Source organism: Lathamus discolor, chromosome 1 (genome assembly GCF_037157495.1).
Source record: "Lathamus discolor isolate bLatDis1 chromosome 1, bLatDis1.hap1, whole genome shotgun sequence".
NCBI lineage: Eukaryota > Metazoa > Chordata > Aves > Psittaciformes > Psittacidae > Lathamus > Lathamus discolor.
Window position 1 is genome coordinate 78,401,550 of NC_088884.1, and position 25,587 is coordinate 78,427,136.

Here is a 25,587-nt window from a genome sequence, read left to right on the forward strand (position 1 = left end):
ATTATCAGACATCTTAGGGAGAATTTCCTTTAATTGTTCATACTTACATCTAGCCTAAGCATAACTCGAGGGCTTGAGACCCTATGTCAAAAGGGAAGCATTCAGCATGTGCAACTGTTGTGCATGTTGTTAATGCAGAGCAAATTAACTACAGCAGTTTCTAATGTGAAAGAAACTTGTGTAGCCATGGAAATACAACTTTTTTGTGTCTCTGTGTCCGTTGCAGTTGAAACTCTAATAGCTGTAACCAAGTACTGAGTAAGGCTGAAAATGTATGTAGCCTATATTCTGGTTTTGATAGTGGTCTATTATAGATCAGCAGTGTAAGTATAGGGCAATAGATAAAGGGTATAGAAATAGGACTGCATGGAATAATCATGCAATTATTTTGTTTATAATTCTTTTTGACTTACTACCTCTGTAAGGAGATTTAAAGTTTCTCTGGTCAGGCCATTAGCAGTGGTCTCTAGATTAAGCATGTTTAAGTAAAATAATCTAGAAGTTCTTTCCCTTTTTGGATAATAATTTTAGAAACCTTTGGAGATTTTTTTTTTCTTTCCTTTTTTACAGACTAAACGTATGTTGGTAGAGAAGATGGGCCATGAAGCAGTTGAGCTGGGACATGGAGAAGCCAACATAACAGGTCTGGAGGAAAATACATTGATTGCTAGTCTCTGTGATCTGCTAGAAAGAATCTGGAGCCACGGTCTGCAGGTCAAGCAGGTTGGTAACTGGAAACTCGGGGCTTTGTGTGTACAGTACTCTAGCAAATACTAAATACCATCTCTACCTTTTAAGCTGCTACACAGTGGTATCATTCCAGCATAAAGTGAGAGTAATCTTTCGGCTCACAGTCCCTGGTTCATATCTTGTAAGGGTTTGGGGTTTTGTTTGGGGCAGGTTGCTTTATTTTTTCTTCTTTTAATTTGACAAGTACCTCTGGAAATAGCAATGATGATGTCAAGTAGGTGTTTGGTTTCTTCTCTTTCAACCTGCACATAAGAAACCCAGGGACAGGACAAAGAAACAAAGTGGGAGGTATAACTGCTAAGGCGGTGGGATGGTTCTGTACTTTTCCTGAGGTTTCATGGCCCAAGAGAGAAGGATTGATTGCCATTATGGAACTTTTTACCCACTGAAATGCCATCCCGTTATTTTGCCATGTTCATTGGCCTGTTTTCTTTTGCCTGATCTATTTAAACCTATGTACCTACATATTCAATTTGCAGGGAAAATCTGCTTTGTGGTCCCATTTACTTCAGTACCAGGAGAGAGAAGAGAAGCAAGAACATAGTGCAGAGTCTCCAGGTGAGTACTTGGCAACTGACTCCATGAAGGGTCCATCACAGCAAATGAACTTGGGCCTTGAAGGAACCGTGCAACCACATGAAACCCATGCTGGATTTTCAGTGTATTTGCTTGCTAATACCACATTTACATTTTGAGACCTTTCATAATCATTGTGAAGATGCCGTGATGTCTGAACAAAATAGGTTGACATTGGAGGCAAAGGAACTACTTATTATCCCTGTCTTGAAAATCACTTGATGTCTGTTTGCTACCTGAATTCCCTTGTAATCAGCATTGAGTGAGGTGTGAGAAGCAGTGCTTCCACAGGAGATGGTTTCTGAAGAAGCTGAGGGTGTGGAGCTGTGTCTAAGGCAGCTGACATTTTTCTTTCAGTGAGCAAAATCTATCTCAAATCCCAATGTGAATAACTCCATGTTTAGCAAATCCTTAGACTGGTGGATGGTACAGTTCAGAAGTTGTGTAATTAATCTCTATCCATCAGTCTAGGTGCTCAGTTTAGGGCTTGGCCCTTTGCAATCACTATATCACTTCTGTGTTGTGAGAGAGGTTGGTTTTCTGATGTTCTTGAGACCTCCCTGCCAAGTGGGTGCTGATGGATATTATAATAAAAGTCTCTGAACTTTAGTGTTTCGTTTTCCAACGATTCCCCAGTTGTCCCAGTCCTGCAGATGGGAGCTTGTATGATCGGTCCTCAAAGACACATCTATGGACAAACTAGTCTCACTCATGAAAAGACTTTTTAATAAGCTTCAGTGACTAATGCACTGAGCAATCTGGCTGGCAGGCACAAATTCCTGAGAGCAAAATGTGTCACCACAAAGCAGTTTGATCACAGTAGTGGAGCACAGAAATGCACGGCATTCTTAGCATCAAGTATGCTACTGTAGCTTCATTCCATCACGTCCTTCTCAGTTGTGAGCTTTCCATAGAAACATATTGCTAATAAAACTGATTGCCATGCAGATTTATGTTAGTGTATTTCACATACACAAGAAGAAGCTAAATCTGCAACTTCAGTGCTGGATTAAGGAAGGAATATATTAAGCATTTTTCATTTTGTCTGTTTCTACATTTCCAGGACAGAGTTAATGATGGTACGCAGAAAGATTGCAGTTACCAGCCACTGAAGGTTGTTTTGTAAAACAAATGCATTGCAGACCATTACTGTAATTTTATGTTAACATCATGTATTTTCTCCACTGCAGTTGCTATTGGAACAGAAAGACGGAAGTCTGATACAGGAATTACTCTGCCTACTTTGAGGGTTTCCCTGATACAAGATATGAGGTATGCACTTTGTTTCCTAAAGCATTAATTGTGGTTTTAATTGTGTAGCATAAGGTAAAGGTTCTCACTGGCTTTGGGTCTACAAAAGCTACAGAGATTAAACCTTCTCCTCAGCCTGCATTAATATCTACAAAGTGTTGCCTTCTCATTTTGCAAAACTTTTTTGCATGTGCACTTGATTTATTTTAGTAAAAAAACAATGAAAAACACATAAGCAGTATTGGTTGGGAGCCAATAGGAGTAAGGAGTAAAAAAAGGTGGAGGCCCATGTGATAGTACTAGGCAGAAGTTCTTTAGGGCATCTCCTTGATAAAGCTGCTGCCAGGTCAGGCTACTGTTTGCACACTTCCACTTGTCATGGCTAGGGATGGCAGTGAGGTAAAAGTGCCATGGAAAGTGGGGAGGAGTGATGCAATAATGCTCATCTGTAAAAAGCTGCTAGCAAATGCTAGCAATCTGTGAGACAACATGAGTATTGTTTCTTGTAACACAACGTCCTTCTGCCACGTAAAATAGAGCAAAAAAATTGGATGGTAAAAATAAGATTAGTTGTAGTTAATTCACAAAGCCATGGTTACAGTGATCTGATCTTTGCTATGTGTGTTATTACAGATACATATTTTTCTGGTGTGACATCACACAGATTAGTCAGACTTCTGAAAGAAAATAACTGTACTTCCCACCTGCAGTGTGCAACCTGTTAGTTTGACGTTATGTAGTCTGAGTCTTGTGCTCTGATTCTGAAGAATATGACATGCCACATAAGGCTAAAATTGCATGCGAAAGAGGAGGAGGAATATATTGTGTAATTAAGAGTATAATGCCAAGAGGTCATTTTTGAATATGTGTCTGTCATTTTAGCATCCCTCTCATGGGACATGGCAGCTATTTACTTGATTCAGTCCTCTGAGGCTGATGGGCATGTAGAGGGTCAGGCTGAGGAAAGGATGAAGGAGGATCTGGAGCGGAAACTCATGTGCTGGGTGGGGATTCCTGACAGGAGCCCATGTGTGCTTGCTGCTGCGTGCATGGGTTTTGTCTTCCATGTACTTCTACTTAAGAATGAAAGCCTAGCACAGATCTGAGCTCTCCTGCTTAAATTGAAAGAATATTTCTGCTGCTTTTTCAGAGAAACTCTGTTCTGCTTCTGTGAAGAGTTTCTGTTCTGCTTTTCACAGAAGCAGAACATTACCTTTTATAATACCTTGGGTATTCGTGATTGTCTACAAACATGTCTGGTCATAGAAAATGCTGGGCAGATGGTGAGTTGAATTTGTCATCTATAATCTCATGGCATACTTTCTTCTGCTTGGAATGAGTGTTGCTTAGTGTTTGCACGCACAGATTCATGTTGAAGATAAAAGGATGGGTAACTATTAAATTGCCGGGGTTGCTGTGCTAACTGAGCTAAAGGCTAGAGGATTAAGCATTGCCTTAAGCACAGCTTGGTTTTGATGGCTCATGCAAGGTTATGTAAACAACAAAAGGAGTCACTCTCTGAATGTGCAATGGGCCTGTGCCGCAGGTAACCTGCTGTGTCCTCTGCCCCCCTCACAAAGCCAGGCATCTTAGATGTGGTAAGGAAGGTGCTCAAGGTGTTTATTTTGGTTCTCTTCATGGAGAGTCTCTGCACAAGTGTGTTGGGGGTTTTGGTCTTCAGCCTTTTCCCTGGATGAGGATCTCCAGCATCTCTCCCACCCCTACAGGCTCCTGCTGCAGCCTGCCTCCAGCTTGACCTCACCCCTCATGCACATTGCTGAGTGTCCAGCTAGACCAGTCAGCACCAGCACAACTCCCTGAAACCTTTGGTCCAGCTGGGCCTTCCCCATGGGACAAGCTCTTCCTTTCTGCCAGAGCTTGCCTTCATGCCTGTGTTGTGCCTCCCCTCCCGTGTGGAGCTTGCAGCAGAGGATGCGGGCCCAGGCGCTGGGCCCACAGCAGTCATGCCTAACCTGCTCCAGCTGAAAGAAGCTGGGTTAGAAAGGACCTGCTACCTACAAGGGATGAGCTAGCGCAGCTTGTTTCTGACTGCAGTGGGATGGGGAGCATGCACACCATCCTCAGGGCCATGGTGATATTGAGCAGCTGTAGCCTCTTCTGTCAGCACAGCTATTTGCAGAGGGTATGTCTCACCATTCCCCAGGCTTACATTTGACAGAGTAAATAGATTTTTCTTTATTGCTAATGGGATTAAAAGCAAGTCCCAACCTAGGGAGTTGCATGGAAATTGCTGTTCACTACCCTGACAAGAAGAGTTTGCTGTGCAGTGGTAAGCAAACAGTGCTAATGCTTAGGTCACTGATAAAAATAGAGCTGTTCTGACTCTCACAACTGAGGGTGAAATAAATTTGAGCTCCCGAATGCTCTGTTCTGTTAAACTCTGCTTTGCTGACACCAAGACTGATAACTGAATCTTTTTTATGTCTCTGTCAATCTGCATGGTTGCAGAGCCTTATTTTTCCCAAATGCACAGTTATTGCCAATCTGGTATGAACCAGATACGGGCAATGAAGAGGTACAGAGCATGCATGGAGTGAGGTTGAGTCCATCTGTACTTGAATCTTCTCGCAGCAAAATAACATATTCTACTCAGCGTTTCATCTTAGATGTAATTCAAGCGGAGCACTGGGGGGGAAGGTGTGGGAGGGAGATGGTAGTCTGTGCTTTGATCTTCCCATCTCAAAAGACTTGAAATGTCTGAGGTGAGTGTCTCAATAGATGTAGTTGAGTGTAGTGCGCATCCTGTTTCTCAAAGACTCGTGCCCAGCTATCTGGGCCGGAAGGCCAAGCGCTGGCTGCTAAGCTCTGAGCCAGAAAGGGCTTTCCAGAGCCAGGAGCAAGGCTCTCGGCAGTGATTCAGCTCATAGGCATTGCTGCTGACAGAGAGATGCTGCCAAGCTTGCTTTTATAAGGGCAAGGACTAGTACGTGAGTGTAATGTGCCCTCCTGCATTTGTTTTACAGGTCAGTAAAAGTCAGTACTTCTCACCTGGACCATCAAAGATCTATCCATGTGTCATGTTAGGAAACAGGAGAAAAGTTTCTTTAAAAAGACATTTGGGTTTTTTCCTGTCTTTTTTTTTTAAGAGGAGTTTCAAGTAACCTAGGTTTTGCCACTGGCAATCCACCATTACTCTTATTGATTGTTCCTTCCTGATGGTTCTTCTGATATGTACATAAAGCACCGAGCTGTGTGACAGAGACACCTCAGCTTGGATTGCAAGGGTAGACCTGCGTTTTGAGGATTCAGGTTAGGTCGGCCTGTAGAGAACAGTGCTGCTGAGCTATACCTGGTGTATATCCACTTCATTTGTGCACTGTGAGCTCTTATGCCTGGACAGCACGAAGTTTCAGTTTTCAAATTTGCCCTCAAGGTCCTGGTCGTGTTATGGTAAAGAATCTCTATAAACAAGAGAGTGTTTTTCTCAAATAATACAGGGTCCAAATATAACACAAAGCACGCGTTTTGTGTAACAGATGGGGGAAAACACGAGACAGTGAGACTATGCTAGTGATGTAAAAAGCATCAGTCACAGCATGACTTTGATGGATTTTCTTTGGAGTAAATATTGCCACATTCCCTAACACTCAGCAGTGAGTGAAGAGCCTTCAAGGAAGATGCAGGAGTTGGAAAGCAAGTTACAACAGAGATAGTTAAGGCTCAGCTTAGTGGTACTTGGAGCCTGCCACGAAGGTTTGGAGGGCTGAACTGCCTGTGCAGTTAACATGTAAATTTTATGAAAATTAAGAAATCGCAGCCTTTTCTTTCCTCTATTGGAAAATGTTACTCTTGCTTTTGCTGTTTATTTAACCAAGTTGGGGAGTTTTGCAAGCAACTTCGCCCTGCCATGGCAGTTCTCTTCCTCTTCTAAAGCTCCCTGTGCTCTAAAATTAGGTTTCTGGCATTCTCCAAGCTGAATAAGGGAAGGTTAAAAAAAGAAAAGCAAAACCATAGAATAAAGCCCCTATGGAACAGTTCTGCTTTCCTACAGACCAAGCATGAGGAGGGCTAGTCAGATTGTCACTTCCACAAGGACCTCATATCCCTGAAAATGTGATACTGCTTGTGAGTGCCTGTCACTTGGTTTACCCCAGTCTTCTTTTTCTCAGGTTTCCCATAGCAGCTGCCATCAACAGGTTTGTTAGAGCCTTCAGAGTAAATTGTGGTTTGAAGAAACTCTTAAGATATGTATTTTTCTTTTGTCCTCCCAAATATACCCATTTGTGTTGGCAGCTTGGGGAGCAACTGTGACAATATAACTGGGTCTCACATGGTAGCTGCTTGTTTAAAGTGTTAGCAGTGTCCATGAGGACATCTACCCCTGCTCACCTTGGCCAAGCAAACACCAGGACACAGAGCAGCTGATAGGGGCTGCAGTGTGCCCAGGTTGCACCCTGCTGTGCCTGGGAAGGGCTGCCCATGTCCCCAGGCCAGTGCTGCAGTGTAGGGCTCTGCAGGGCCCTGCTGAGTGTTTTCCAGTCCAGTTGCTGCATCACCCTGGATGTTGCCATTTAAAGCATGTAGAATTTTTATGATTCATCTGTTATTATTATTTCTTTCCCACCTGTTTCAGGCATGTTCAGAACATGAGTGAGATAAAGACCGATGTGGGACGAGCCCGAGCTTGGATAAGGCTTTCTCTGGAGAAGAAGCTTTTGTCTCAGCACCTGAAGCAGCTGCTTTCCAACCAGGCTCTTGCCAAGTAAGCTGGCTCTTTTCCTCAAGCTTCACTTTCAGGTCTTCCCTCAGTGGTGTGTCAAGGTGCTGTGCAGGTTTGGGGTGCAGCTAGGCATCCTGTTTGGATACTGTGGATTCCAGCTAGAAGTGATTTAAAGGCGGAGGTTGTCTGGGGGAGAAGGTTCTGCCCACCCAGCAGGGCAGAAGTCTGCTCACCCACATGGAAAACATCATAATTTTCAGGAAGGAGGCATTAGGTGCTGGTCAGATCAGGGTTTTGACCCAAGGCACTTTGCCACCCTACAGTCACTGTATCTTGTGCAAATGAAGCAGCCCGCACAGGAATGCCCCTTTTCTCACAGCAGCCCTGTGTTAGGTTGGCTCACCCCCATCCTGACAGCCATGAGCTGGATTAGAGGCCACTCAGCAGCTGCCCCAGCTCTGCCTCCTCTTTCAAGCACAGGCACTGCCGGTGTAGACGTTCCTTGACTTCGTTTTCTCAAAGCAAAGCATTTAGAAGAAACTAACCAACCAAACAAAACCATATGAAAAGAAACATCCTAACTACTACATGCAGTTCTGGCTCCATGATGAGTTACATGGCATGATTTATGCCAGAAGCTACCAAATGGGAAGAAAGAGGAGTAGGTGGAGACAATCACCTCCTGGGTTATCCGTTTAAAGGCCTGGTGGCAGGCCTGTCTTTTCCTAAAGTTTCATCTACATCTATCTACCTCAGCAGCTTTTTGGGATTCTGCTGCCTTCAGACTGCAGGCAGTGTCACAAGCTCTGTGCTTTCTTGGAGCAGGGCCAGGGTATCTCCTGGTGTGTCTTTGCACCGCTTTGGGCAGTTGGTGATGTACACTAGGTTCACTGAACTGAAAGAGTGTTGGGAGCACTGCTGCTGCTGCTTGGTGCCTTCCCTGGTTTGGTGCCTTTTGCTTAGTTTTCTCTGTTGCAGGATTGAGCAGGAGGAAGATTAGGTTATTAGACAAGGCTATTCCACAGTGGGAAGATACAGGGAAGAAAGGAGGTTGCTGTATGTTGGTTCAGGTCTGCTGTGGTGGGTAGTGTTAGTTTACATCTGTGCTTTGCAGCAAAACCTGCTCCTTTAATGAGATGAACCCTATAGCCTTGCTATGGTAGGATGGAGGCAGGAGTGATCTGTAAAACACATGTGTAGCAAATGCTCCGGATGGATTTCTAGCAGCTTGTGTTAGGTGGGGAATCTCACTTTGCATATCTCCCATTAAGATCAACACTTCATTTGTTCCTACCAGGAAGCTTTACAAGCGTTACGCTTTTCTGCGCTGTGAAGAAGAACGGGAACAGTTCTTGTATCACCTGCTCTCACTCAACGCTGTGGATTACTTCTGCTTCACAAGCGTCTTCACCACAATCAGTGAGTTGGAGAATCAATTTTTTTCCCCCTGAATAAAAATTCGTTGCTGTCATGATTTGTAAGGGATGATGGTGCTGGTGCTGGGGCCTGAGCTGACAAGCTCTTATCTGGAAACCTTGGTTGTTGGTGCTGGGTGTTGCGCTGGGAAACCAACTGGAGAGCCAAGGTCATGTGGGAGTGCTGTGGGTAAAAGCATTGCACAAAGGAGAGCAATCATCACAGAGTGCCGGTGTAGGGCTTGATTTTCCTCACCCAGTTGTATAGGCTCCTTGATCTTCCCTCCCAGACAAGTACATCCTAATGCTTCTTTCTGGCCTCTGCAGACTGAGGAGGTGGAAGTCTTGGAGGATGAAATACAAGGCACTTTGTGCTCTGATGTATATTTTAAATCTCTTTTTGTCTCTCTTTAAATACTGAAAAGATTCCCTCTCCCTTCCTGTCTTGTAAGGAGAGCAGAGATTGGACTGAAGTCCCAGAATGAATCTTTGTCTCTCCAGCACTGGGCATTGCAGAGAAGGCAGGACCCCATCAAATGACCTAATTATTTGGACTGACTTGGCAGCCTGTACTCTTCATTTCGCTGCCTGCTCAGAGTGAAGCGAAGCAAGTTTTAGGTGGCTGTCAAAACAGGCACTCATTCTACTTTTTCTCGCCTTAAAGCAATAAATCCCCTCAGAACTAGCACAGCGCAGAGATTCACTCATCCTTCATTACCTTACTCCTGTGGGGCATCCAGCTTGACAGCTTTCCCCTGTAGGATCAGTGCTTGGAATTTGAGGGTATTTTTTGAGTGCAATATCATTATATGGCACACACAAAAAAGTAAAAAGCCTGCCTTATCTTCCCCAGTCAGAAAGGCAGCTTGTGAAACATACGGAGGGCGAGCCTTGCAGCGCTAATGTGCAGTATTTGAGTCAAATCTGAATCCAGAGGGGTGGCAGTCCCTGTCTTGGGAATGTTATGGGTGGTGCAGATTTAAAAGCAAATTAATAATATTTTTTAATATAATAACAACAAGAAGCAGCAGCATAAAATCATAGAGTTAACAAAATCACAGAGTCATAGAATGGTCTGGGTTGGAAGGGATCTTAAAGATCATCCAGTTCCAACCCCCCTGCCATGGGCAGGGGCACCTTCCACTAGACCAGGTTGTTCAAAGCCCCATCCAGCCTGGCTTTGAACACTGCCAGGGATGAGGCAGCCATATACATGTATATATTATGACAGGGGTGATGATGTTTTTGGATGGGGGAATGTCCACGGAGACAGATGAGGCTTGAGGCTTCGGCTGTGCCGTTGCCAGCCATGCCGGCATTTCTGACATTCCTTTTCCCCCATAACTTTTCCCTTCATCCGCTGAGCCCGCCGGGCCCTGCCGCAGCCGGGTTTACCCGTTAGCCCGTCAGCTTGCGGCCGGCCGGTCCTTGCGCCGGCCGGGCTCTGCGGCAGAGGGAGGCTGGTTCTGTCGCGGCGCTGCAGCTCCACCGTGCGGCGGCACCGCGGCCCTCGCTGGGGCTGCGGGCGGTGACGATGCCGGTGGGAGCTCCCCAAGAGCCGGGCTGCAGAGCCGCTGCTCCGACTGTACTGCGTCTGCTGCTGTGACCCTCGATGAGACGCGCTCTGCGTGCTTAGTTCGGCCTCTGTGGGAGGAGTGCTCCTCGTCAGGTTGCTGAGGCATAGGGCAAGATTTTAACCTTCAAGGGAGAGCCTGGAGAAGAGACAGCTGCATGGAGACCTCAGAGCAGCCTTCCAGTATCTGAAGGGGGCCTACAAAGACTCTTCATTAGAGACTGTAGTGATAGGACAAGGGGTGATGGGTTCAGACTTAAACAGGAGAAGTTCAGGTCAGATATAAAGAAGTTCTTTACTGTGAGGGGGGTGAGGCACTGGAATGGGTTGCCCAGAGAAGTGGGGAATGCTCCACCCTTGGCAGTGTTCAAGGCCAGGCTGGATGGGACCTTGGGTGACATGGTCTAGTGGAAGGTGTCCCTGCCCAGGGCAGGGGGTTTGCAACTAGATGATCTTTAAGGTCCCTTCCAACCCAAACCATTCCATGATTCTGTAAGAGATGTGGTTTACTCTGGAAATTGTGTTTGGTGCAGAAGGGAAAAAGGTCAAGAATAATTTATTTCCCCCATTCTGTTCTTAGTGATCCCGTACAGGTCAGTGATAATTCCCATCAAAAAACTGAGCAACGCAATAACCACGTCAAACCCATGGATATGTGTATCAGGGGAGCTAGGAGATACAGGTGTAATGCAGATTCCTAAAAACCACCTAGAAATGACATTTGAGGTGAGTACTCACTCTTTGCATTTTACTTTTCAATTTGAAACATGCTTCCAAATAAGCATTAATTTGCTGAGAATTTATTTTCTTAAGATCACAGCATTTCAGATGCTGTCCAGGTTTTAAGGGTTGCTGTACATACAGGTATGTACAGGCTAACAGCACTGCCTGCCCCTCCTCGGCTAGATGAAAGTCAAGCATACACTTTTAACTACTGGCTTCACTGCTCTCCTTGTCCCAGCCCAGCCCTCCTCTTCTCACTTAGCCAATATATTTCCATATCTCTTTCCCTTCCACATTTCCTTGCCCAGTTTTCACTTTCAGCATTCATTTCTGACTCCTCCTTTCCCTTGCAAGCTGCTTTTACCCTCTTTCAATGTGTCTTCCCTGTTAAGCATCACCCAGTTCCCTTTCTACCTCTGATGAGTCCCAAATTTCTTTTCCTCCTTGTCCAGCATTGCTGCTTTCCTTCCAACCAGCCCATTTAATCCCCTAGTCCTTCAACTTCCCAGCCTCAGGTGCTACCCCCTCAAGCCATAGACCTACCCACCATCGCCATGGGCTCTCTTCTCCACGCTTGCTGTGGTTTTCTCTGTATTTAACTATCCAGCGTTCCCCTCTGCTTTCCCACCTGTCAATTACAGGTTGGCTTAGTGCCACCCAAAGCAGCGGTACCAGGAGTTACAGGGAAAGCCCTGTCAGGCTCCTGCAGCTCCTGGCTGTATGATGTCCAGTAAGGATTGATTTTTTTGAGGAAAATCTACTAAAATTAAAGTTGTGTGCATTGAGCATACGCAGACTGTTCTTCAACAACAGTAAAAAGAAAACCTCTTGCCAAATATAGGTAGATTTTGACAGGGAGAGGATATTTTCATGATACAATGCCTGCCTCTCAGATATCAGTATTTCATAGAAAAGATCCCCAGGATTGTAACAAGCAAAATGGCATTTAGACATTGCTAAGGACCATACCAAGACTATTCTGGATTATTCCTTTGGCTGAAGTTTTCCTAAAATATCAACTTGAGTAGCCACCCACTATGGAAAATGTCAGCCCAACCTCCCTGTTTGGCAGTATTAGAAGCAACGAAAACTGAGGTCTTGCAAGGGAAATGTTTAGGTGACGTTAACAGATGTCACTGCCAGCCCCACCTACAATTACATCGTGCACTGCAATTCACAGTCCCTTGTTTTCCTCGTTCTGTATCTTTATGAGAAGAGTCTTATGCTAGTAATTTTTATCTTGCCCAATAATAAGCAAATCGATCTTTGAAAATAATAGAGGATCTAGGGACTGCTTCCTAGTGTAGAGTGAGTCAAGTGAAGGTCAGTATGCTCAAAATGCACTTTTGAAAAGCTGTTTGTACTAAACATCTATTTCTTTTACAAAAGCACGCCTTTTTATCACCTTAGCTCAGAAATGTGTCATTAATACTCAGAAATAGTCAGTGAGTGTTCACACCAAACAAAGAATGTAATCTCTTCACAAGCTTTTAATAGTTTTATTTTAGGTTATTTCTTTTCTCCTGTCTTAATTATTCTGCTTTTCAAAATGCTTTGCATGCTTGGTTGAAAATACTTGCTGTATAAATCAAAGGAAACTGAATAAAAACATACATTTGAGACCATATGTGTGCATGTGGTGGTGGTGGGGATGTGGTCTGTTGTTTTTTAAATCAAGTGAAAACTGTTATTCATTTCAGTGCCAGAACTTAGGGAAGCTGACGACCGTTCAGATTGGTCATGACAACTCAGGGCTACTGGCCAAGTGGCTGGTTGATTGTGTCATGGTCAGAAATGAAATAACAGGACACACGTACAAGTAAGCAGCAAGTTTTAATTTTCTTTGTCTGAAATTCTTACTTGTTAAATCTAGAGAAAGCGAGAAGGTTTTTCCTCAGTTGACGGAGCACTGTGGGCTGATTTGGGTACCTGGTAAGGTTGGGCTGGTCTCCCCTACCCCAGTTCTCTCATTTCAGAAGCCCTAGTTGAAGTCAAATAATCTGATTGAGACATGAACGTAGGATTTTCTTTGCATCTCTCTGAGACAGGACAGACAGTATGGATGCTGTTGAAGTGGTTCATATGCTTGTATCTAATAATTAAATCTCTTGATTTAAAGTAGTGTGGTAAATTGTGCACCGATGAACTCTTTAAACCCCCAAGAGCTGGATTTATAGTTTAGGGCAAATCTTTTGTTTCTTTTTCATTTTAAAAATATTCAAATGTCTGAGTACTGTACCAATGTACAGAAAGTCAGATTGCAAGAAAATAAAAGGGTTTGATGATTTCTTAATCTTCTGTTGAGTTCATACCTCTTGTATTGAAATGATCTAATTCACCATTGGTGTTACAAAGCATTTGGCTAAGCAGACTTAGGTTTTTTATCTGTAGATTTGGAAAACTATAATTCAGAAAGATGAGCTCAGGGTTGGCACAGGGGGAAAGTACAAGGAAACTGGGTACAAAGACTGGAGGTATGGACATATTCATGGCTTTCATTAGGAATGTGGATTGGGTCAAAACATACAGCAGTAGAATGAGCTGTATGAGATTTGAGTATGAGGAGATGTCACAGCTTCAACTGGCTGGGAACTCTGTGGGGGAATTTAGTTGTGAATCATGACAGTATTTCTAAAGGCAGAATATCAGTTCTGGTTGCAAGTGAAAAAGAACCTGTCAGAAATCAAGATGTGGACCATAAAATATACATATAACACTTTGTTGTCCCATGCTTTCATGCACGCTTTGCATATTTCCCTTTTCCTAAAGATGATTGGTTGTGCGGGGAATGCTGCCTGTTGAGCTCTGGTTTGTGAAAAGTTTCTGGCTACAAATATTTCCTACCTGTTAGCCGTGTTCATTGGGTGCTAGCTGTTCCTCTAGCTTTGAGATGAAGCTAGACTGCTTGCATGGCTGACCTGTGCTTGTCTTGGGGATGTGTGGCAGGTTTCCCTGTGGGAGATGGCTGGGGAAAGGTGTTGATGATGGCAGCCTGGAGCGAATACTCATTGGAGAGCTGGTGTCCTCCACATCTGATGAAGAGCTGGGAAAGCAGTGCCGTACCCCACCACAGCAGAAATCTCCTACCACAGCTCGACGACTTAGCATCACTTCCCTCACAGGGAGGAACACCAGTAAGTCCTTTCTTTTCTCCCCAAGGCCCTAGACAAGGGGGCAACAATGGCTGAGAAATAAAGCTGTTGTAAACAGGATTGCTCCTACTAAAGAGAGGCTTGGTGCAGCAGAATAGCTGCAAACTGGTGAGTTTTTCCTGCCCCAGTTTGTTAGTCTGCAGCTTGTTCTGTGGCTGCATACGCTGCCTCTTTCAATGTCCCCCATTTGACAGCTGAGAGATAATAATCTCTTTCCTTGGAGCACAGAGATGTGAGATGAGGGAGGAGGAGGCAGCAGAGTTTGCAGTAGCTGATGCTGCTCAGCTTTCCAACTCACTTTGCAGTCAGTGGGAAGACAGTCCTCTCTCAAGGGCAGGTCAGAATTTGATATGGATATTGTGAACTGCCTTCTAGAGGAGAACATCTTTAGGAGGACCCTGGGGGACATCAACTTTGCATTCCTAAAATTAGCTTTTATGAGTAACTGCAGCTGGCTACCGCAGGGCATGGGACTGTAAGGGCCATGTGATGCATTCTCCACTAAAGCAAACTGATGAGCACAGTGTAGATCCTGTTCATAAATCTGTCCAGCTCCTGTAAAACTAGAGGACATGACTGCTGAAATGTCAGGCTAGGAAAGAGTAGCCTCCAAGAACAATGCAGCATCTAAAAACCACCATGGGGCCACTGCAGCTTTTCACGAGTCCATATTAGCTGGAGAAGTAGGCACCAGAGCATTTCCTTAGGTCTGAGAACACTAAGACCCAGTAATTCATTTGTCTTGAGAGCTAGATGAGGCTCTGTATTAGACCTGCCAAAGAATGTGGAGATCCTGATGTACTAAAATGATGCTGAATTACTCCATGCTTCCAGAATAACAATTGTAAGGCAAGCTAATAACAACCTACATATGTCTGAAAAATAAGAAAGGACTCTTAGAAGAACTATGAAAATCTGGCAAACATCTGCTTATAATGAAGTTTTAAAAGTTCAGTCTGTTTTAATAAATGAATGAGGGACTAGATAATTTTCTGCAGGTAGGTAATTTTCTGCACAGGAAGATGAGATGGTTACAGGTGGAAGCATAGCATGATTCAATAGTAGAGGCATACAGCTAAACAGATTCAGAGTAGGAATATGGCATACATTTTAACACAGAAGATAACTTATTCTTGGAACTATTAATAAGGAATATTCTCTCCCTGTGGCCCCTCACACTGGTACAATGACTAGAGATGTGTCTAGATACTTTTTGGGGCTCAATAAAACATTGTGGGTTCCAGTCAGGAGTTAATGAGTGCTGGGTTTTCTGACCTCTGTCATGTAGAAGTGAGCCAAATGACTGGGCTACAGCCTTTCAGCCCACATCTTGTCATGTGAGGGTTGCTGTACTCTGTGTAATGAGAAAGAAGTGATTAACTCAAATAAATTTATCAAGCCAGATCCTTGGGTTGTGCATTTTTAAGTAAGGCAATTTATTTGACCATTCCAGGGTTGCTCATCAGTTGCTTGTAATAAGGCTCAGGATTACACAAGACAAATGATTGCCTGAACTCTGTTAAAGACACAGAATAATTCCTGCAGTTCAAGCTATGTCATCATGAGAGTTTGATGAATGTTTTAAAGTTGGTATCTTCAGCTAGTGTGCTCTCCATCATTTCACAGAACCTAATGCGGGACAGATCCAAGAGGGAATTGGGGAAGCTGTGAACAATATTGTGAAGCACTTTCACAAGCCAGAGAAAGAGGTACTTCCTATTTTTCATTACTTGCCTGGAACCTGCAATCCATGTAAATATTTTTATAATGAGAAATGGAACTGAAGTACTGGTAGAGACTATTAACCCTTAAATTGGAAGGTTCTGGCATGCAAACAAGACAAGTTGTACTTACAGACTCTCCCTTCCTCACAGAGAGGGAGCCTTACCATTCTGCTGTGTGGAGAGAATGGCCTGGTTGCAGCACTGGAGCAGGTCTTTCACCATGGATTCAAATCTGCTCGCATTTTTCATAAGAATGTCTTCATCTGGGATTTCATAGGTAAGGTGGTATGTGATTTGGAGGCAGAAGAAGAAGGATAAGTGCAAAATGACCACTCACACACAGACCTTGGGTTCTCATGAGCTAAGATGCCATTTGTTCCTGCCTGGCACCTGTTCCAGGTTGCTTGAAGTCAATGAGAATCAAGACAGAATATGAGAAATACTAAGCTCTGTATAAGGGATGAATGTGAATCTGGGCAGAACTTTAAGAGCACTTCAAATTCTAGTCATTTATTCACAACTGAATGTTCAAACAGCCAATTTTCTGCCCAGAAAGAAGGTAGGCTGGAGATTGGGATAGAGTAGCAATTGGTATTAGGGGGAAGACGTAGGAAAGGGCAAGGAGTGAAAGGTTTATATTTGTAGTTGTTTGTGAGAACTCTCCTAATCACTGCATTGGTCTTCTGTGATGCTTATCTGTATGCCTACATTGTGGTAATTTAAGATGTACTTACTCCCTTAAAACATACAAGTTAAGATACTTAGCCTGAGGGTAAGCGCTTACTCAGAAAAGATGAAAAATCAAAGCTGATGGTATCATTCAGAATGAAACCACTGACAGGAACTCTGGTGTGGCTCCCTGATGTTAACTGTATTAGACATCAACCAGTCCACTGACTGCTGCTATGTAGCAAAGGTGGAGATCACCACCTACCTATGTTCTTGATAGTGAGGAATCTAAACTGTGTACTAGCTCTCAGCAAGTTGTTTTTCTAAGGATTCCCTTGTGAAATTCTATGTCTCAATGAAGTTACATCTCACTGAGTTCTGATTTTCTCTCTACCACAGAGAAAGCTGTTGCTTATTTTGAAACCAGTGACCAGATTGGAGATAATGAGGAGGCCCTTTTGCTTCAGAGATCTTCATGTAAAACCTTCTGTCATTATGTGAATGCCATCAATACTGCTCCAAGGAACATTGGAAAGGATGGCAAATTCCAGATTCTGGTTTGCCTGGGGACAAGGTACCTAATTGCTCTTTGATATATGTGTCCTCTTGCATTAGACTAGAAGAATATTTTTGCACCATTGTTATTACCTTTAGTTTTCCATTTTAAGACATCTCATACCCACCTATTACCCAGTACCTATTAAAGCTGCTTTAGTACTACGTGAAAAATTGGATCAAAGAAACAGTGTCTAAACTGCTAAAAATGTTTTGAGCTCTTTTATAACTGTTAGCTTGACAGTCATAGGTATGAAGTCTGTCTTGAAACTGTATTTTTGATGAAGTGATGGCTATGTGAATGCAAAGTTCTATTGCAAGAGCTGGTGCATGAAGCCTCATTAAATCACTTTGCCTATGAAAATGGGATGTCTGTTACAATTTTGACAAAACTGTTCTAGTTTTTTCTTCTTTCTGTCTTTCACTTGGAGAGGGAGGTGGGGCTTGGTTATATTTTGGACGGTGGAAGTTGGTATGTCTAGAAATAAGTACCATTTTTGTCCTGTCTGTCTGGGTATATGGAAAATCAGTTGGAAAACAATCTATTGGTTTTGCCTGAGCTTTACTTTCTCTCTTCCTGATCTGAAAATGTTGCTGAATTCTTCCAAAATCAATTGTCCAGTTCTGCTGGTAACCTTCTGTCTTCGTTCCTACAGTATGCTCAGCTGTACATGTATTCCTACATGTATATTCATCCAGTACTCATTTAACATACATGTATATTCATTCAATATAGTTGTATTCCTACGTGTATATTCAGCTACCTGTGTTTTATTAACAAAATCAAGGGTTATGATTACAAAGAAAACTTTGATGTGCAAACAACATGCATCACCCTCAAAAAGCGCCTGCGTATTCTGAGTTGTGTTCTTGGAGAATTTATGATTGAGATCTGTTTACTTGGTGCTAAAATAATTCTCTTCATCCTCTTTGCAGGGACCACTTGCTCTCTCAGTGGATCCCATTGCTGGCAGAGTGCCCACCCATTACAAGGATGTATGAGGAGAATGCTCTCCTACGGGACCGCATGACTGTCAACTCCCTTATCCGAGTCCTACAGACATTGCAAGATTTCAATATCATCCTAGAAGGATCGCTCATTAAAGGAGTGGATGTTTAGCATGGCTTTGCTGAGAACTTCATTATTCCTTTCCCAAGAAAGCAAACCACAAATGGAGACCTGTCAGGACTTGAACACAATGGTAGTGCACCACTGTAAGGCAAAGCTGCCAGTTGAAGCGGGAGTGGGAAGCCCAGTCTGTGCCTGATGGGGACTGTCCTCTAAAGCTGCAGAAAGCTAAGATGCAGTATTGTAGTTTATTTGAAACAGAAATTTAGTATAAAATAGAGTATTTTCATGTGTTAGATGTGTGTAAATATGCTATCTTCTTTAAGAAATTATACTACTCTAAGAAATTTTTCTTAGACTGAATGTTCTTGTTCTGACTATGAGTAGCTTAAACCCAGGGAAGGACTGGGGGGAGGGAAGGACCGAGGTGGGAAGGGATGCCGCTACTTGCTTGCAAGGAAGAAGCCAATCAATGTGTAAATACAGTGCAAACTCAGCAGGGCTTTTTTCAGGTATTGCAAATTAATACAGCAAATATCCTTATGTAGCCATTGTGATTGTCTCACTCTTGGAAATGTTGTAAGCATACATGCTGTCTTACCCTACTGTACATGGGCTCTCTTAGTTCTTTGTTTGTTCAAAGACTCAAGCCATTCCGTGCATGGAAGTTGTGAGTTGTCATGTTTTTTTCTGTTAATTTTTATGTGTCACTTCTGTTGATCTCCAAAAAGGGAGACAAGTGTTGAAATGCTTAAACACTGGTGAGGAGGACTGCTGTCAGCCTCAGAGCCTGAGAGTATGAGAGACCTGTGTAAGGGGTGCTGCTGCAGCCTGAGATGGGGAATGATGGCTTGCTTGACTCTCTTGGTGTATCCCTTGCCTATCTAGATGTTCTGATGATTCCCCCTCGCCCTCAGCCAGTTTGTGTTGTGGATGACTTTTTTTTCCCCATGTTGAGGAATTTGGTTCATACCAAATTCTTGCTGTACTTGAGAAGAATCATTGCTGTAGAGTCACACACACAGACATTGCTGTGCTACTGAACTGTACCAGCTGGTTTTGAAATGCTGACAGATTATGAGTCTTCCTTTATCCCACAGAATAAGTGTTCCTAGGAAGTACAGGGATCTTTGATTGGTACTTTTTTTTTCGAAAAGGTAGGGAGGGGGAAGAAAGCAAAAGGAAGTTAAGAAAGAATCTTACTTTTGTATTTTGTGGCTCTTCTCCTACACTCTTTCCAGTTGATGTGTTACTAATACAGTGTGTATATATAGATACAGCTCTTGAAGAGGAACTGGGATCAACTGAAATCCTGTATGCTAAAAATTTAACAAGAGATTACATTAAAATCATCTTGAGGATACAATGCAGCAAATGCAGAGTATGTTTTCTGTCTTGCGGATAGGAGTTGGAAGGATCTGAGGGCATAGTTGGCTTCATGTGGTTTTAGTTTTTGGAGGTTAGTTTAAATATAGGTGTTTGTTTCATTTGTTTATTCCCATTCTGTCAGTGGATTTCTGTGGATGTCTCACTGTCAGCTGTGGATTGGGAAAGGCTCTAACTGGTACTGTGAGGTTATTGCCTTGCGCTGTGCTCTCAAGTGGCATTAGGAGGGGAATGGTGGGCAGTAGCAGGTCTCGATAGGGTTTGCACGTGGTGGAGAGAGGAATAAGAGCTAAGAAAAAGGAAAGAGGAAGAAAATTAGGGTTTGCTTTCTCACCTGCCTTTTGCCAAGCTTCTCTGTTTTCCTGTGGTCCTTCTGCTGTCCAGTTCTTACATCAGCACTTGCTTTAGTGTAAAAGTTTCACGTCATATTCCCAGCAGCAGAAAACTCTTCACGTGACTTTATTTCATTAACAGGGAGAGTTTTATGCTATAGAAGGGTTTTTTATTTTTAAGAAAGAAGAAAAACAACACTGTTTGGGAGTCATTGACTTTTACGAGGGTTCCACTTTTTAATAACCGTTCTTTCCACCTGGGCTTGTACTTCCTTAAACTGACTAAACTCATCCCAAATACTCTAGGCAGCACTGCCATGTCACTGCTGTGGGTGTGAGTAACTAACGTAAAGGCTGTGAATGGTGTCATGAGTTAGAAGCCAGAGCCCACAGATGTGTGACATCTCTCTTGCGTTTCTAGAAATGTGAAATTTGAGGTGTGAGGCTTTTCAGTGTAGCCAGGCAATTCTGCTTAAAGTCAGCAGAAGATACATGACAAGCCTTCAGCAGCAACTGAAAATGTGTCCCTAATACTTAACTCTATCAATAAATTACACATTTAGCACCAGAAACCATGGCAGCATTATTTGGTAATGACTACTTAGGATGTTTTGATTTCTATTGCAACTCAGGCCTTTTATGTCTAATTACTGCTATACATGATTTTTTTCAAGCCCAAACCAGTCTAAGTGACTTTCATTTTACTGAAATAACAACCTCTTTAGTCCTTGGATTTCTCTGCAGCATCATCTGCATTTGCTAGCTGGATACTTCTCAAAAGTACACTGCTGCATACTTCTCCAAAGGCTATTTATGACTTCAGCAGTCGCAACATTCATCCAACATGATTCAGTTTAAATGCAAGAAGGATAAAGTAGAAATACGGGCACCTCTAAAGGTCAAGCATAGATGAATAAACCACACACAGAGAAAAGGGCAATAACTAAATGAAGTGTTTCTTAAGTTAAAACAAGTCAAAACCTGAGAAATTTTCGAATTCAAAACAGGACCTTCCCCCCTTTCAAGCTACATTAAGGAACCTTTAGCACTTAACTTTAACACAACTTCACGTCGGCTTTTTCAGCAAGTGTTGACTTGTTTGGTTTTGTCAGGTTTCACATCATTTACAATAAAAATTATGTATGTCTAATATTTCCCTGTAGGCAATAAAACACCCTAACATATGTCGAAAGGGGCAGAGCTGAGTGCCTCAGATTCCTAGAAGACTTCTTCTTTGACAACTTTGGAAGTACGATGCTTTGTAGTGAATTTTTAGTCTACCCTGTATTTTTTTCCTTAGTAGACCACTTTTGTTTCTTGGAAACCATGGGTTTTCTTCTCTAAGGTTTATAGATATCATTCTCCCCACTAGGATGGTGAGAAACCCATCAGGATTATTCTAAGCTAACACAGTTTTTACTTCAGTGTTAAAGCACCTTCTTTGGTTGAGAAAGGGAAACTTAGAAAAGACCAAAGCTCTCTGGTGTCTGCTTTTTTTTAAAGAAGAAAAAATCCTACCCAATACCCATCTGCAGGTGTCCGAGTTTGCATCGTCCTGTTTTACTAACATCCAGCTTGGTAACTTGAGGGAGTCAGAGAATCAAATGCCTCACTATGTACAAAATGTGTATTTATTATTCTCTGAAATGAATGAAATTCTACTGTTTAGTGAGAAAGCTACTCATGTTTATTCCAAGTCGGTTTGTGTAATTAGATATCATTGTTCAAAAACGTCTTTTTAGAATGGTTGCGCAATGGCATATATGAGAAAATTCCTTCTTTCAGTCAAGTGAAGGTGCGCATCTTAAGGGGAAATATTGTTTGTTACACTTGAAATGTACAAATGTGCCCTGTATAGCTTAAAATGATCCTTAAATGTCTCCATTAAGTATATTTTGTCTTTACATTATTACTAACTGAATAAGAACTGGATAATTTTCAAGACGACATGAGTAAAAGTATTGTTATATCAAGCACTTTAACATACATACCGCAAACTGACATGAGTTTTTCAGGTTTTGAAGTACATTGAAATACAGCTTTTCATGCTATGATGTCCTTTACAAATAAAACTGTGAGAATAATGGTTGGTGTCATTTTCTCCTTGCAGATGAACTGAGAGATTTGATTCTTAGACTGAAGAGCTGAACTGAGGCTCCTGGCAGTGGGAACTTGCTGAAGCAAAGAAGGGGAAAAGGGAGTGTGAGGGTCTACTCTCAAAACCTGCCCTTCTGCCCTCCCCGCCACAAAGCCTGACTGTGCCAAGCCTGACCAGCCCTCCATTTTCAAGGCTTACTTGGAAAGTGTGGCTGATCAAAGGGAAGAATTGGGATTGCAGTGAAGTTTAGCTCTTTCCAGGGTGGCATTTGTTAAGCAGCCTGGGTTGCTCTCCCTTGGTATCTGCATGGGGAAGAGTGGAGAGAAGGGGGTGGGATCCTATTGGCAGCCAAATGGGAAGTGTGGGATTAACTGCAACTCAGGGTCTCTTTCCTCTCTTGATGTGAGTTCCTCTGATATTTAAACTCAGGGTTGGAAAGCTGGAGTGAAACTCATGCCCACCAGCCTGTCAGTTGGCATGTCCTGTAAGAAGAGAAATTGATAGAGAAGAGATGGGTGCCTGCAACAAAAAGGTGCAAAAGAATGGTAGTGAAATGCCCTGCTTGGTAATTAAAGGTTTTCTAAGCTGGACTGGATTTTCAGAAATCCTCCCCATGCTGTCCCTCCCAACTCTAGTTCTGCTGGAAAATATGAGAATTTTTGAAACCAGCACTGTTGAAATACAGTTCCTTGTATGTAGTGTGTGTGAAGTGGGCCATGTCTGTTCATTCATTTTAACTCTTGGTTTTGAAAAGGCAGAGAATCTTAAGAGAGGACTGAAAGTCTCAGAATCTGGGACCATGTATGTGGGAATCCTGAAATATGTAATTACATGATACTGATGTTTAGCAACAATGTAGCAGCAAAATTATAGGATCCTATAAATGTGAGTAAAATCCATAGAACTGCTTGGGGTCAAATTTCAATAGGAGGAGTGGCCACGCATAGTACACCTCCTTACTTAATCTGTTAGGCTTAAAAGTATGTAAATTCGAGATAGTGGGATCCGGCATCTTAAAGGCAGTAAGTACTTGAAGTAAAGCAGGACTGAACTTGTCCAGATGAGGAAGTGCAAGTAACTTCCTCTCCACTGCACTGTCATTAATGCGGTCCGGCAACACTACAATGTTTTCTGCAAAGGGTAAGTAGAAGAAAACTGAGAAAACTTGCACAGGTAGAAGTTGAGAAGTCACCCATCTAGTCTGCTCCTTTCTAGCATTTCAGGTGAGCTTGTTGGAACAAATTACGCTCAGGTTAAGAGCGGAGCTGCTTCCCTGTCTGTCACCCCATCAGCTCAGGGATTGAGGCTCCTATGATTGCAGTCAGGGAGGATTTAATTGCTGACATTCCTGTTTTCTCTTGTGCTGTTCCATCAGACACTATAAGCTGGTTTGAGCGCAGCACATGATGTGAAGGGAATGGGAAAATTTCTGTACGGGTCTGCTATCCGGTGGCTGGTTCAGGTAAACTGTCTGCTGAAGCCACTGCAGAGCTGATTCGTCAGTGGAAAGCTGTAGATCTGCAGGAAAGCTTGACACTGTAATAGGCCCATCTGTATTCCCTGCAGACCTCACAGGACGTCTCACCTCCTCTGAAAGAACTAATTCTGTCAGAAGAGTATGTGACCAGACAAATTATTTTCTCCTTTTACTAAACCCACCTTTGTCTCAAAGGGGGAAGCAGGAGGAAACACAGCCAAAACCTTCCTGATCCTTACCCAGGGCATATTTATCAAAAGACATTGCGGTAAAGGACCTCATTGCTGTGTGATCTGGTGACAATTTTGTTATCATTCAAGAAGTATTTCAGTAGGATCCATAAATGTCAAATAATTGTGGTTTATATCAGAAAGACTCAAGTGTTCATACAAGGTACTCTGAGTAATAATCTGTAACATACTCTTCCTCCTACTTGTAGGGGTTATCTAAGTCTTATGCAAGTCTATATGTCTTGCTCAAGTGGTAAACGTAGAAGATAGCCAACACAATTCTTTCTCTTTGTGGAAAATAACAGTCCTTTGCCCAATACAGACCTGTTAATCTTATATTCTCTGAATGATCCATTTACTTTTAGACCTGGCCAGAGCAGCAAGTTAAAATGGGTCAATCTTAGAGTGGTCTGTTCACCCGAAAGTGAATGTGGCAAGTGAACAATTGAGTTTTATTTGCAAAGTGCATTTGGCAGCACTGTGCAGCAGATGTAACTCCCAAGGAGCTCAAGTGCTTACCACAGGGCATCTATTCTCCCAGTGAGAGGCAGGCATGAAGAATGCAAGAGACATCCCAATCTTCACACAGTACATTCGGTGCCAGATTCTCTCCCACTCCCACAGCCAGGTGATACAAGCCTAAACTAAAATAAACTCCTCCCTCAGTAGCATCCAGATGTTACTTTTGATGCTGTGCAATCCTTGCATTCTCCTGCTTTCAACAAGACGATTTCATAAAGCCTGGTGTTAGCCTGGGGAAGCCTTTTTCCTTGCCCTGCCTAAGCAGCCAGAGGGAAGAGACAGTCTCCTTCAGTAGGCCTTGCGAGGAGAAACCTCACTTGGCTGCTTTTAATTATGACTACAGAAGTCCAGCAGAGGCAGCTTGCGGAGGCTAAGCTAGCATTAATGTTTATGATTATCCCCCCCAGCACTGTCCTCCCATGCTGAGTTCATTTCTTCAAAGGCATTGAAGTGATATATTGGCATGTTCTTTACACATCAAAACCCAAAGAGTTTACAAGAGCGAAATCTAAGGGTGATGGACAGAGGTAGTTGTAATTTTTACAATATATTAATAATTTAGATACGAGGACAAGCTCCTTATCTGTCTTACAGAGGCACAGGATAGAGATCAGAAAATGTGGCTTCAATTTCTAGGTCTCCCTGACTTCCGCCAAGACCTTTTAGCAATTTGCTTATGGCATATTCCATTTTGCAGCCAGGGAGCTGAGGTACAGAGTGGTGGGACTTTGCTTCAGCCAGTCTCCGCCTTGCTAGTCTAGGCTGTTCAGCCTTTGGGTTAGAAACTGCTCATCCAGAGTTCATTGATGTGTGACTGAGAGCAGTTTTTCAATGTTACTGTGACAGAAGTACCCTAAGGTCTCATCTGTGGTTAATTCCAGTTTAAAGGCATTGGTAAGACCTGTTGATTTGTGGTGTTGTGGGTATGTGTAAGTCTGTCTAGCTGTGTATGGTTAGAGAGTTTTGTAATTGTTAGGACAGAAGAACACGCTTTCTTCTTACTTAACTACAATACAGTGGTTATGGTTACTATCTGCAACGTTGTTAAGCACTCCAGAAATGCATACAAATACTTGCTTTGCTGTTGTGTGAGGATGGCAACTAATTCCCTACCAAAAGGGAGGAAGAAAAAACAGATGCTTTGCAAGAGCAATTCTCTACTGCTTTTCATCTTCAGGCCAAAGCTCTTCCATTAACATCAAGTTAATCTTGTCCCCTCTCTGCCCCACAACCTGTGTCTGCTCATTGCAAGCTCAAATAAACCATCACTCACACCAGAAAATGCATGGTGAAGGACATACAAAGTTCTAACAAGCGATTTCCTATAGTAGTCAGAAATAGTACAAATGAGAATCATCTTTGTTGTTGTTTGTTTGGGGTTTGCTTTGGTTTTGTTGTTTGGGG

The 25,587-nt window shown here is 42.9% G+C and overlaps 1 protein-coding gene across 3 annotated transcripts in view; it reads left to right on the plus strand.

Moving 5' to 3' along the window:
• Positions 1-21,940, plus strand: part of DENND5B (DENN domain containing 5B) — a 119,521-nt gene extending 97,581 nt beyond the window's left edge. For all 3 annotated transcript variants that reach the window (XM_065681873.1, XM_065681859.1, XM_065681867.1), the window contains 12 exons: positions 571-723; positions 1,230-1,308; positions 2,517-2,598; positions 7,172-7,300; positions 8,556-8,677; positions 10,827-10,972; positions 12,670-12,788; positions 13,916-14,103; positions 15,748-15,830; positions 15,996-16,122; positions 16,914-17,088; positions 18,006-21,940. In XM_065681873.1, coding sequence (XP_065537945.1) covers positions 571-723; positions 1,230-1,308; positions 2,517-2,598; positions 7,172-7,300; positions 8,556-8,677; positions 10,827-10,972; positions 12,670-12,788; positions 13,916-14,103; positions 15,748-15,830; positions 15,996-16,122; positions 16,914-17,088; positions 18,006-18,189 — 1,587 coding nt within the window. In that variant the 3' untranslated portion in view covers positions 18,190-21,940. The remainder of the gene's footprint in view (positions 1-570; positions 724-1,229; positions 1,309-2,516; positions 2,599-7,171; positions 7,301-8,555; positions 8,678-10,826; positions 10,973-12,669; positions 12,789-13,915; positions 14,104-15,747; positions 15,831-15,995; positions 16,123-16,913; positions 17,089-18,005) is intronic.
• Positions 21,941-25,587: the final 3,647 nt, after the last annotated feature.